General features: G+C 40.8%; 1 protein-coding gene across 1 annotated transcript in view; it reads right to left on the bottom strand.

The window, feature by feature from the left end:
• The window catches only part of RNFT2 (ring finger protein, transmembrane 2), a 36,860-nt gene extending 24,041 nt beyond the window's left edge, over positions 1 to 12,819 (bottom strand). Inside the window, exons 1-6 of the mRNA XM_019470689.1 lie at positions 12,669 to 12,819; positions 10,016 to 10,074; positions 6,733 to 7,211; positions 5,503 to 5,579; positions 3,623 to 3,723; positions 841 to 994 (exon numbers count right to left, since the gene is read on the bottom strand). Of these exons, the coding sequence (XP_019326234.1) occupies positions 841 to 994; positions 3,623 to 3,723; positions 5,503 to 5,579; positions 6,733 to 7,211; positions 10,016 to 10,074; positions 12,669 to 12,743 (945 nt within the window). The 5' untranslated portion in view covers positions 12,744 to 12,819. The remainder of the gene's footprint in view (positions 1 to 840; positions 995 to 3,622; positions 3,724 to 5,502; positions 5,580 to 6,732; positions 7,212 to 10,015; positions 10,075 to 12,668) is intronic.
• Between the last annotated feature and the right edge of the window lie 490 nt (positions 12,820 to 13,309).

Here is a 13,309-nt window from a genome sequence, read left to right as displayed (position 1 = left end):
CTGCCACCCATGCCATTTGTAAGCAAAACTATTCCCAGTTTAGATATCCTCTTAAGTGCCCTGCCTGAGACTTTCAGCGATTAATGATAATATCGTACATCTATATAGTGCCTTTCACCCCAACAGCTGCCAGAAAGTTTCTTTACCAAATGCAAATAAAACACATTGCTACATGTGCCACTGAAATGTAGACACTACTAAGTGGAGGAAGGGGCAGCATGACAGATCTGTAAGAGTAAAAAAATTCTGAAAAGGTATTTCAAGAGAGAGAGAATGTAGTGAGAAAGTTTCAAAAGTTAGGCCTTGTGTACATATGATTTTATAAACATTTAAGTATGTTAACCATTTAGTTAAAATATTTCTTTGCCCATGGTTAGAACTGGCGCTGTCTTTTGTGGCATCAGTAGCTTCAATTTAATACTGTTACTTCTTTGACCCAAGTGGAAAGCCAAAGAGACAAGTACTTGCAATTTCTTTCCATTAAATGAAGAGATTTGTGCTTCAGAAATATCTATTTACAGAGATTACTCTGAAAACAAGACTTAGAACAAAGTCAACCAGAAAATCAGTTATGTTGCTGCTAGTATCTCTTCCTTCTCAAGCAATGCTTACCTCTCTCCCTCTCTGGACTTTAATTACTTGCTGGCATTACCAAACCCTTGCTCAGGTCTGCAGTGGCTCAAAACCCAAAACTCACTACCCAGGTGACTTTCTGCCAAAGTTTTATCAGAGATTTTATTATTTTTATTCTTCCACACATTTCATGCTGCAAACATGTTGTAAAGGTATCAGATTATCAAAGACAAACATCCATATATCAAGAAGAAAAGAGACTCTAACCTTTGACTTGACAGCTAGGATGATCTTAGGCAGGGCAACAACTAGGCATTTCAATGCAATGGTGAGGTACTTCAGTACGAAGTCTGCTATCCCCACAATCCACATCAGGTCGAAGAAGTCCAGCCTCTCAAGGTTGGGTTTCAGAAATATAAGGCTGAAAGGCATGACAACAAGGCTCAAATACCAATGAGGAGAACCTCACTTAAGCTTCTTGATACCAGCTGTATCCACTGCTGGCCAGAGAAAGCCTAGAAATTCCACTGAACTTCAGTGAAGTTCTCAAGGGCAATAGGAATAAGACATGCAAATTAGTCCCATGGTTCCTCTGGGCTTCTTGACTTTGTCCATTCTTGCCCATTTCTACTGAGGTCAGCAGGTTTGCCCACTATCAGAAAACAGGACCCAAATATGTACAAAATCTGTTCTGGAAGATTGCAATCTCCATAACCTGCAATCCACACTGTAAAAGAGCCTTTGGTCTAAGGACAGTGCCTTTAGTACACAGGCTTGCTCTGTCAGATCTGATTGTAAAAGCTTATCCTTTGAAGTGCAAGTCATCAGTAGTCATGATTCCTTGGGGAAGTCATGGCCAAGTCAAGACCACTGTGTCTTGCTCCTCTGAGGCTGGCTTGCCACAGGTAGAACTACTGCAGGGGCAGCAGTCTCTAAAGCTACTTGTGCATGTGAAACAAACTAGTGACAAAGGAAGCACTGTATTAGACATGGCAGAAAGGTCAGAACTTCAGGTGTGTCATGCTCTGACAGTGGCTTGCCACTGTTTGAAGCAGACCAAGAGCTGGGCTGTGTTAATCAGCAACTCTTACCTGAACCAAAGATCCAAAAAGGATCTTTGTTATTGACTGGGCTGAACATTTGCTCTTTAAAGAAGGGGAGTCCAGGACAGCAGAACTTCACATAGCAATGGGCAGGAGCTACTGACCTGAGCAGCAATGAGGACTGGACCCTACTCACACTGAAAAAAACAGGATTCCTCTTCAGGATATTTACCTACTAAAGCCTCATGGTAGAAAGCAAAAACTTAACATAAAAAAACCGCAAAAGTAAAATAACCAACCCAGAATGAAAAGCCTGAACGTGAATTTAAAATACTCACAACATTGGCACAGCACAACAGGTAAAAATACACCCTAAAAACAGAAACAGAATCAGAGACTTTACTACTATTCATGCACTAGAAACAAGCAAAAAGTAAATAAATCAGGAAATGAAAATAAGCCAGAAAGGAACAAAACAGAAACAGCTATTTCTAATTTCACAGGCCTGCCTCGTGAATAGTCACAGGTCCCCACACAGCAAGCAATAGGTACACTAGCCCAAGCATGACGCAGCAAGCACCACCACAACACTCGCAGGAATAGGGCTTTTCAGTGAAGCTGTTGCCCAGTCTGTTCACTGTTAATAAATCACACCCTGAACAGTTGTAGGATGGCCCCAATTTGCTGAAACCCTTTTATTTTAGATGATCTACCCTTTATTTTAAACTAGTCCCATTCATGCTTTTAACCTTAACTTTCTTCTTAGAGACACACTGTTTCCCTGTGGTGCAAACAAATTTCTTCTTAATGCTTTCACACCTTTATGCCATACCTGTTTCTTTTCTTCCACTCCCTCCCACAAGCCTTATATAGAGTATCCCATGGCTTGCCATCTCTCATTTGGACACCCCCCCACAAGTCTTCTCATCTCTCCCCCTTTCTAGAAGCATTTACATACACAGCTTTCCAATGATCAAACCCAAATACATTAGGGGCAATTCCAAAGGATAGCAGGGTTGCGGGCAGACCTTGACTCTTCCACTGCATAGACAGTATTGGTGGGAAGAAGCAGGGAAGCAATGAAATAAATGACAGAAAAAACATACCCAAGAGCTATCTAGCCATTACCCAACTGATGCATGTTACACACATTGTATTTTCAGTCTGAAGTTCTAAGTCCCCTTCAGTGGGACAAATAAAATTTTCATTGGGAAGATAATTCATACGGTTTTAGCTACTAATATCAAAACTACTTTCTCAAGTAACTAGGTTCCATATTGCTCCCTTTCTTCCTACTTACTCTACTAGCACCCCCTTGCTTAAGTTCTGTATCTTTGCTTCCTGTCATTTAATCCCTGCTTTACAATAAGCAGGGGTAGTACTGAGCCAAATCCATGGGTACTAACTGTTCTGTATTTGAGAACCACTTTAGTCAGAATTTGAAAGTGGAGGCTATCTTGATTACCCCAGACCCAAATGCCTCCAAGCCCCGAGGACACTGAAGTAAAACACTACTATTTCATCTCCAGTTTATCTCCTGTAATAGACTCAAAGCTTGATAGACTGAAGAGAACAGAAAACATTACAGGAAGAGGAAAATCAGTGGGTCAATTTCTTATCTGCTTCCAACACCTGCTCTTTATGTTCAGTCACAGTGGTCAAAATGGAAATTCGCAAGTCCCACTATAAAAAAGTATCCACCCTGCTTCGATACCTAAGAAAATTGCAAATGTGTGTGTTTCAAGCAGCAACACTGTAGTCTATCATCACACCCTGGCCCATTTAGACCCTGGTTATGTCATTTATTGGTAGGAGCATAGTCCACTGGCAGAAACGACGCACACGTTCTTTTCCTCCATTGAAAGGTATTACAAAGATGTAACAAAGACAGCAGATACCTTAAGTATGCACACTTCCTCCCAAAGTGTGGGGAAAAGTGGGCTTCCCTCTTTCCTCCCTGGCAATTATCACCTGCTTCCATCATGTACAATGTAAATTTTGCCCACCTGTTGTACAGCTGCTGAGAGCTGAATGTGTAAAGCAAGTACAAGGTGTTTCCAGTGAGAAAGGCCAGGATCCAGAAGACAACCAACACTGATCTCTTCTCCTGAGCAAGAAAAAGAAGCAGAGAAGATAAATTCAAAGTCTCAAGGGTTGCGCTGAGCCTTCAACTGCTGAAAAATGCAAGACTAACCCAGGGGACACAAATATGCAACTAAGTGTTCAGTAATTAGTTTATTTACATAGTACTAAGGCTCAGAAATAGGCTGCTAGGTAAAGACATATATAAACACAAGCAGAAATGGCTCTCACTCACTTAACCTTTTCAAATAAAGCAACTTCAGAGAAATTAATGGAAATACACTGGTGAAAATGACAGCCTTACTTGCAGAACACAATTTTCAAAGTTGGGATCTTGGGACATCTAAATTCTCCCGATATATAAAATGCCCTTCGACAAGCAGGTTAAAAAAACCAGTCAGTTCCATATATTGTACTATAATTCTGAGCTGCCACCTGTCTGGAATGACACTTCATGAAAAGGTTGTTTTACAAATAGATCCAGTCACAAGAAGGCTTAGCTAAATCAAATACAACATAACCCATCACTACATGCAGCAGATATGAATGTTATCTGAATGCATGGAGGTTCTAGAACACGCATTTTTGATTGAAGACATAATTAAAGGTCAAAAGAAGTACAAATTTTGCATTTCAAAAGACAAGGAACGTTATAGACAGAAGCTGGATGGCAGAAGACCTTGTCCTGGGTCTTGGCCCAGTGTAATTTTGGAGAGTAAATTTTACTCCTGGGAGGAAAAAAAACCCCAGCATTTTTCTTGTGAGCTGATTTATTAAAAAAATAGCTCTTTACAGCTATTCAACAGCCAGGGATGTTAGGTTGAGATTTAAAGCAGGCGGATTAATGGGCACACTGCTGGAAAGACAGAGGTGCAAAGTGCAAGGCAACAGCAATCTATTACATGATTGTGCAATTTATCTGTTCGTTCAGCATTGTATCACATTTATTCCACTGCTGCTGATTTAAGATTTAAAGCAGGCGGATTAATGGGCACACTGCTGGAAAGTGCAAAGTGCAAGGCAACAGCAATCTATTACATGATTGTGCAATTTCGTTCAGCATTGTATCATCACATTTATTCCACTGCTGCTGGTAGATCTAGTATACACTATCTATTACATGATTGTGCAATTTATCTGTTCGTTCAGCATTGTATCATCACATTTATTCCACTGCTGCTGGTAGATCTAAGTATACACTTGTGCCACCCATGTCATTTTTACAAAAAAGCAATTCTAGTCTTGTGCTTTTAGTGCTGTTGAAGAATTCTGCTGACACTGAAGATCATAAGACCTAAAAAGATCTGCTGGTTTCTTTATATTCTAAGCATATTATCAACAGAGCATTATAAAGATACCAACAAGCAATACATCTACAAAATCCTTCAGCTGAACATCTCAAAACATTATCTAAACGCTAATAAATTAAATCTCATCATTAACTAGTGAAATAGGTTTCAGCACCTCTGCTGTACATAATGGGGAAAGGCGCAGAGAAGCGCTTGAAGATGCACTGCCAGTCAATGGCAGAACCAGAAGCAGATTACAATATCCCTGACTTCTCCTCTCTTCGTTTTACCATGCCACACTTTCACAAAAAAGCAGGATGGGAACTGTGGGAGAGCATCAATGGGAAGAAGTAGGAAGAGGAAGTGAGGATTACAGCACGATACTCTTATTCTGACAGATCTGTATCCATATAACGGCATTCACCCCTACGTTGCAAAAGAAGGTTCAACACAGACATTGTTTTGTATACAAAGAGCAATGTTGCTTGGAAACATGAGTAAGATCCTGTACTCACCTTCAGAGCAACCTGTTCTCGGAGTGTTGAGTTGGCATATGCGAATGTGCTGGCCATACCAATGCACACAGCAATCCCTGCAGGGAAAGACACTGTCAAAGTATGTAAGGCTGGGCAGGAGGATCTTCAGTCCTAAGCCATTTGATGTCAGCATCTCAAGCTTAGAAAAAAATTTACTGGGTGATATTCTGGATGCACTGGGAATTAAAATATATAGGTGACTAAAACAGGGCAGTCTGGACTTGTATAAAGTTCAAATTCAAGCTAAATGAAAATGAAGCTACTGCAGTGAGCACTTGCCACCCGGCCCAATACAATGTCCTTGCCAGCCAGCCCTGTCTTAACGTCAGGTTCTGTGCTGAAGGAGAACAGAAGTGCTGCAAGTTGTGGCTGCATTGTGCAAACAGAACTCAGATAGGTGACAGTATTACAATAGCAGTTCAGCAGCTCATGGAGGACAGGGCACACTATCAAAACCATACAGGATACCAGCTCCAAAAAGCAAGATGTTGCCGACATGAATCAATACCTGTTTTGGGGAATACTGCCAGAGCTGTAAGTGGACTAAACTCAAGCATTATTGGCTTCCCTGGGATAATAATCTCAGCATACTAGTCCCAGAATGAGTAAGGATCCACATACAATTTTATAGTAAGAGGAGGATTAGATGAATAGATTTTACATGACCACTGAGGGGCTGAAAAACTCAGGTACCATTAAAGAAACCTGGATAGACATATTTTTTAGGGAACTCTGAAGATAGGACTGCAATGTGTAACTGCTGATGCTGTTTGGCTTGATTTCACAGCTACCATCCTCCTAGCTATACAACTGTCTCATCCCTCTGAGCCCCTCTGTGCTACACAGAGGCCTTTGCTAATCACGAATGTAAGCTCTCCCCATCTCTCCTAGAGAGAGGTCTGAGGGAGAAGCCTTGGAAACATCCTTAGCCCCTACAGGAATGTCAAGGAGAGATTAGGAAAAGGTACAGAACTGATCTCCCACAGGTCAGGACAGGAAACAGATGGGACTGACACAGATGAAAACAGCTTGGACTGAAAGTAGGATGAATTTATCAAATGCATTATCCCATGCATTTGAATACGTCCCCTTCGTGCTAGACTACCTCTGGACACCGTCATGTGGATAAATGTATCAGACACCACAGCATGATAAAGCTTCGTAACCACCCTCTAATACACTTACAATCCAAAAAGGATAGATGCTTACCAAGCTTATGCTGGAAACAAACTTTAGCCAGAAGGATCAAGATGAAGGGAAGTCCCTTCTGCAGCCAACTGATCACAGCTTTTAACTCTGAAAGAGCTGGGGCTGGAGTTCCAGCTTGTTCGTCACTGCCTTCCTCAGCATGCCCGTGGCGGTCCCCTCCTGCCATGTGCAGTAGAGATGAACCCCGGTGATGGCCATGGTGGAAATGATGGGACGATTGCCGGTGGTGAAATGGGGCTCCTTCCGTACGACTGGTCCCTTCCTCCCTTGGGGCTGGCATCTGAATGAATACTTCCCCACCTCCTGCTGAAGAGCCCAGAACCAAACCTGACTGGAACGGCGTGGCTGTGATGGTGCCCGATGGGATACCTGCCAGGCCTGAGAACAGCTGTTGTGGTGAGGAAGCTTCAGCCTTCAGACTTTCAAAAACTCCACTTTCATCCACGCTGGTTTCGGAACTGACTGTTTGGCTCCGGTTTCTGCAGTGGACAGAGATTAGAGAAAAGTGATTAAACAAAAACGAGTGCCACAGAACTTCTCAGTCCTTTAGCCCAATCCTGACTGTAGTCATTTAAGAGTTCCTCACACACTATCAGAATACGTAGGTCTCCAGATGACAGATGTTTTTCACTCTGTTTGCTGTTGGAAAGTCACAGTTGCAGAACTAGAGGCCAATAATCAGACTCCTAAGATAAGATCAGAGTAATTCTAAAGAACTGATCAAAATGCACCAGTTCCTTCATCTAAGGAACAGAGTTCCCAAACAGCCCCTTTACTTTTGGAGAAACCAAAGAAATAACCCATCCAATACCAAATTCAACATCTTCTATAATGATTTTAATATTTAAAGAAAAACATACAAAAAAACATGTAACTTTACACAGTGCAACCAAGACAGGTCATATTATATACAACCAAATTAATCAAGCTAACTCAAAGAAATCACCTACCCCCAAAATCTTCTGTCTTTATTTAGGGATGATTGCTACTTGCCTACTGATGAATAACACAAACAAGAGACAGAGTCAACAGGGGAAGAGAAGCGTTGAGAGCTTCTTGTGTGTCCCTGACCCAACAAATATTATACGTGAAGGATGTGCTCATGGGTCAAGAGAAATTGTTTTATTTTTATATTCTTGGCAAATTGGACATGGGTGTACCCAAATTACTGGGCACTGGGCATAATTACATCTGGCACTGATTCTTTCCTGAGCTTGTTGGATTATAGCCAGATTCCAAAAAGAAAGTCTTAAATATCTTCATCCTAATACCAAAAGAAAATATGCTTTCTTCGCCTGAACTCAGTACTGTGGTACTGAAATGACTACATGTAAAGTTTAGATGACAGGGAACAATACAGGTAACAGAACAATCATGAGGCAGTAAATGCTTGGCAGACAGCAAATACCTCTCTAACTTGCAAAAGGAGAGTAAAGAATAAATAAAGCTCAGCAAGAGGCAAAGCCCACAAATAAGGCATGTTACAGAGTCTCTCTCCATTTTAATCCTTGGAGATCTCTAACTTTAGAAATAGTGGTCACAAGCTGAGACAGCACATGCAGGCACATACAGGGCCCTTAACCCTCTCTCTCCCATGGGTTCAAAAGCCTCCCCAGGCATCTTACAAGGCACAGAGCACTGCCTTTCATCTCACTCTGGAGATAGCTTCAAACCTCTCAGGGCATACCTTCCCACTAAGTAAACTCCTAATAAGGCTTTTTATAGCTACGCCCCATTCCCAATGTCTCTCCACAGGCTCCAGCAAGGAATCAAGTCAACAAGATATTGCACACCTCTTCTTGGTTCAAAATATTCATCAACCAGATCCTGGATTTTACACCTAACATTACAATTCAGGGATGTATACACAAGACAGGGACATAATGTGACAGTACTTATGTCTGGAACATAACAAACAAATTGGGTGGAACCCAGTGTTACAGATAAAGACACAAGTATTGTTTGGAACAATACTACCAGGACACATGACTGCTTTCAGCAGGAAGGAGTTAATCAGGGACATATTTAAAAACATATAAACAAGGATGGAATTGTGAGTCTGCTGAAGTTAACAGAAGTGAAGACCAGCGGCAACAGCATTTCATTCTACAGCTAGAAAACCTTCAGCCTATGTTACTGACAACATGTATTACCCTGTTAAAAAACAGAAGCATTTATAAAAACCAATTGACATTACTCTGTTTATCTTTTGCACTCAATAATAGACACCTATTCTGAATATATTTTAACCACTCAAACAGATCCCAAAGTGCCTTACAAGTTTGTACAGACTCAAGAGAGCTCTACATTGCAGATGAGAGGATCCATACGGCACCCTATGTGCCTCTCAAGCCCCAGGCTTGCCTACTGATATAAAACGCACAGACTGCACTGAGGCTTGGGCAGCATCATGCAGAAAAAGTTGAAGATGGCTTTCTTTTCCCCTGAAATTAAGAATGGTACCATGCTAATAGTGGTCATGACATCAAGCTTCACCTCTATCTGCAAATCCACTAAGAAATACTTAGTGACTGCTTGTGATCACAATCTTTCACTTACAATCTCAGCTCAGCCAGAGCAATGAAATTTGTTAGTTCCATCTTTGTCTTAGAGTAATTAGATTAGTTTCTTCTTTAGAAAAAAAAAAAGAGTCAAGCTCTAACCCTGGGAAAGCACAAGGGAATATTTAGTACCAGAACAACAACAGTGGCAAGCATCCCTTGCTGATGTTATAATTACAGAAGTGAATTAGAGGTATTCTACTTCTAAATATCCACATACATGAAGCTAGATACAGATTCTGGGATGATGTGAAGGATCATCCAAAATCTTTATAAAATACTAAGTCATAGTAGTTGGGAGCTTCAGACCAGCAGACTTTAAAACATCTTAATAACAAGTATAAATAGCCTCTGTTCATACAGATTGATCCTTTCAGATTGATAGCACTTGGGATCCCCACAGGACTGTGCCATGAGTCGCTCTTCTAGAGCTCCAAAACGTCCTGCCTGTGCTAAGCCAACTGTCTCCATATGTGCCATACTGGATCATGAAACCTGAAACACTGTAGTTGGTAGCAGTCAATAACTGACATGAAGGAGAAAAGTAAATCTGTCTCTAAACTCTCTGAACTCAAGCAGAAAGCCTGGCCACACTACAGGCACAGGAAGTATATGCCTTTCTCACTTTTGACCTTTCATCTTCTAAAACACACCATACACTTAAATCAGAACATTCCCCTCTGGAGAGGAAAATGGAGGAAAAAAGAAGGAAAAAGATTTACCTTTCAGGAGGAACGTTGTCAGTGTTGCTGCTATGCCGTCTCTGCATTTTCCTCAAAACCTTAAAACACAACACGCTCAACATTAACGTTGCAGGTCAACAATTCCCAGTGTGACTACTAACAAAGGCCCACAGACTCAGAGGGTTGTGAAACCCGTTCAGCTAGTGACATGGCTGGCATAAATCATTTGCTTCTCTGAAAGAGCACCTCAAGCTTGCATTTGTTTCTTCGTACACTTGCGAAGAAACAACTTTCAACTGGCAAATGGAAGCACACATACACAGGTCTCCAAGCAGGGCAGGAACTAGTCAGATCCCCTTTTGCAGCATGTGGCAGTCACAAGGAGTGTACAGCTGTGTGAAGACATGTTCTGATAAAGAACTTGAGGACAACTAACAGAGTAGCTCTCGATGTGACATGTGAATCAACATACACTTTCTGGAAATGAAATCCCTTCTTCTTCTTCTGAAGAAACTTGCTTTGTAAAGCAAAACTGAGAGGGAGGAAAAAAAGAAAATGTATAAACATTTTTTATTAAAAAATACGATCAGGTCATCACAGTATTCTTTTAAATATGCAACCCATTCCTTTTAAACCACAAAAATGCCATTAGCAAACTCTGCACAATGGTCATAAATAATATGCACATATGCAAAAGATCACGTGTTCCTGCTCCACTCATTCTGGAATTGTCAGCATAAATAAAGTAAGGTCTGGAGGGGAAAATGAAAAGGCACTGAAATTGTATTAACTTCAGGAACTTTTTCTAGAACAAGGAGAGAAGTTCTTTATTTAGTTATTTAAATCTCTGCTTTCAAGTGTCTAATTTTAAGGGAACAACCTCAAACACACTACAATTTTTAAAAATAAAGTTAATTCAAAAGCAAAGAAGAACACAGAATCATCATCATCATCATCATCATCAAGGCACAGCAGAGTACCTGGCAAACAGTCTTACACTGCTTAATGTTATATTAGTTGTATAAAACCTGGGGAATGGGCTATTTTTGCAAGTGATTTGCAAGTGATTTAGAGAGACATCCTTTAAATATTGAAGTCTGATCCTACTCAGCCCTAGACTATGATAGCTACTGAATAAAATGTAAAAGGCTCTAAATACTTTTGAATATCAAAAGTTGTAACATTATTTATAACATTTCATACTGCGTGAATATATGTAAATAAATGTGTAGCCCCATATCTGTATTCTTAAAGGCACAATGGCTCTGAGAACGTTTCCTAGCTGTCTGTAAGCAGAGGTATGGAAGCTGAGAAGTAGAAAATATGGAATATTTATTTTTTCCCCTATATTTTCACCTTTTCATTCATATTCTTTACTTTCAGTGACCCACTAGCCCAGGGCAAAATTGCATCAAATTCAAATTTTATCCCTTAATAAAGCCCAAATCATGCAGTTCACAGTGCAGAAACAGACAGTTGTGTTTACCACATACACCTGCAGTAAAAGCACATGTAGTTTGCCCAGCCCTGAAGATAAGTTACAAAACAGTGAAAGAAGAAAGGGTAGAAAAAAAAATGTTAACATTTACAAAAAAGAGAAAGGCTCTTGGTTTGTAACATCCAGTCTTGAAGAACCCCATCAAGTGGGTTGAACTGAGACAACACTGGATTTGAGTCATCACTGACAGAGAACACGGAGGTTTTAATATGAGATGCCAACTTTGGACATCCCCTTGACAGTTTATATAAATAAAATTTGGCATAATCATATACGGCAGGAAAAACACAGCTTTTAACACATTTTATGGAGAGGATGCAGGAAGCCATCATGAGTACCAGAAATCTAATTCTAACCAAAGTTTTCTGATACCCTAAGTTACCAACACTCTCTTAATTACGAATTTTGATCTTGTAACTCCTAGCAGTTTTTTAATCTCTAGCTATACGTTTCAATTTTTGTTGTGTTTTCCGGGCCAAAATTTATTTTATAAGGATCTGTAAGTTTTATACAGTAAAAAATACATATTAAAGTGGTGGTTTTTTCAGATTTTTTAAAGCTGCATTTGTAGAAACAACACTCAGTACTCCAGGAATCTTTTATGCTTTCCCTGCAGTAAATGTTATTTAATCCTAACCTGACAGTCTCTCTGTCAACTTAATATGTAATATTATCCGCTTTTTAACCAAAACAGTAATTCAGGTATGATGAAAAGGCCAAGACAGGCTGAGCCATGCAGGCAGAGCTGTCCTACCTGTGAACAACTTTGGGGTCACTGCTTATAAAGAAATCCGTCCATCTTCCCATGCTACAAGCTGAGAGCTAGAGTCAGTGTGGAGATAACTCTGAAACTTGGAAGATCCTTCACTCTCTTTTACACCATGACAAGTCTACTAGATTGTAATGTGGGGTGAAATCACGTTCCAAAATGACATGCAGCTCTATGGGGGGGACACTTTTTCTTTTGGCATCAGCCATGAAGGGCACAGTGACATGAATTCTAAGTACTGAAGATGCAGGACTTCATGAGATGTAATCATTTGTTCTGCCCAGAGTCCTAGAGATTTAAGATCATTCTATCTGAATTTAAATGGACTTTGTTCCAAAAGGCACTCCGTTTCAATACTGATTGGTCCTGCCTTTTCCGGATTAGGGGTTTTCATCTTGCAACACTTGGACATCTTTTAACAGTACCTGAACAACAGGTTTAACCAGAGGTGCAAGGTGCCACAGTGGAAGAGAGGGAAGCTCAAGAGGGTGCAGACACATGGAGTCCTTCAGATAATCCAAGATGGTCCAAATTTCAAACTCATCACAGGTCCTCCAAGCTGGATGATTGTAAGGCACCTGGATCACAGTGCTCAAGCAGGCGCATCTGTAAGAAGCACATGCATAGAGTCATTTTCACCATAGCACAGCGAGTTTGACCTCTCTATCTCCTTGGGAAAGACAGAGAGGAGCAGGAACCCTTGCTGCTTCAACCCCTGCATGCGTGCATGGTCCAACAGGGCCGTTTTCCTCTGGGATTGGCACCTGCAGCCCTGCTCACTGCACAGGCACTCCCTGGGCGCCTGCTGGGCTGTACTCTGCCTTCGTTGTGTATACACACACACACACGTGTGTTTGTGTGTAATAAATAAATATATACATAAATGTATTTATATATACACGCACATATATACAACTATATATCTATAAATACAGTTATATACATACACACATATATATGTATACACACAGAGACATAGGTGAGGCCTTTTTTTTCCAGTTAGGTCGGGGAAGGAGATTCCCGCTGGAGTACGTGGCTAGATGCCCCAGCGGGGGCGGGAGCAAGC

Source organism: Aptenodytes forsteri, unplaced genomic scaffold (assembly GCF_000699145.1).
Source record: "Aptenodytes forsteri isolate BGI_AS27 unplaced genomic scaffold, ASM69914v1 Scaffold415, whole genome shotgun sequence".
Classification (NCBI taxonomy): Eukaryota; Metazoa; Chordata; class Aves; order Sphenisciformes; family Spheniscidae; genus Aptenodytes; species Aptenodytes forsteri.
Note: the sequence above shows the minus strand (reverse complement) of the source record. Positions and strands in the feature narration are given on the sequence as shown.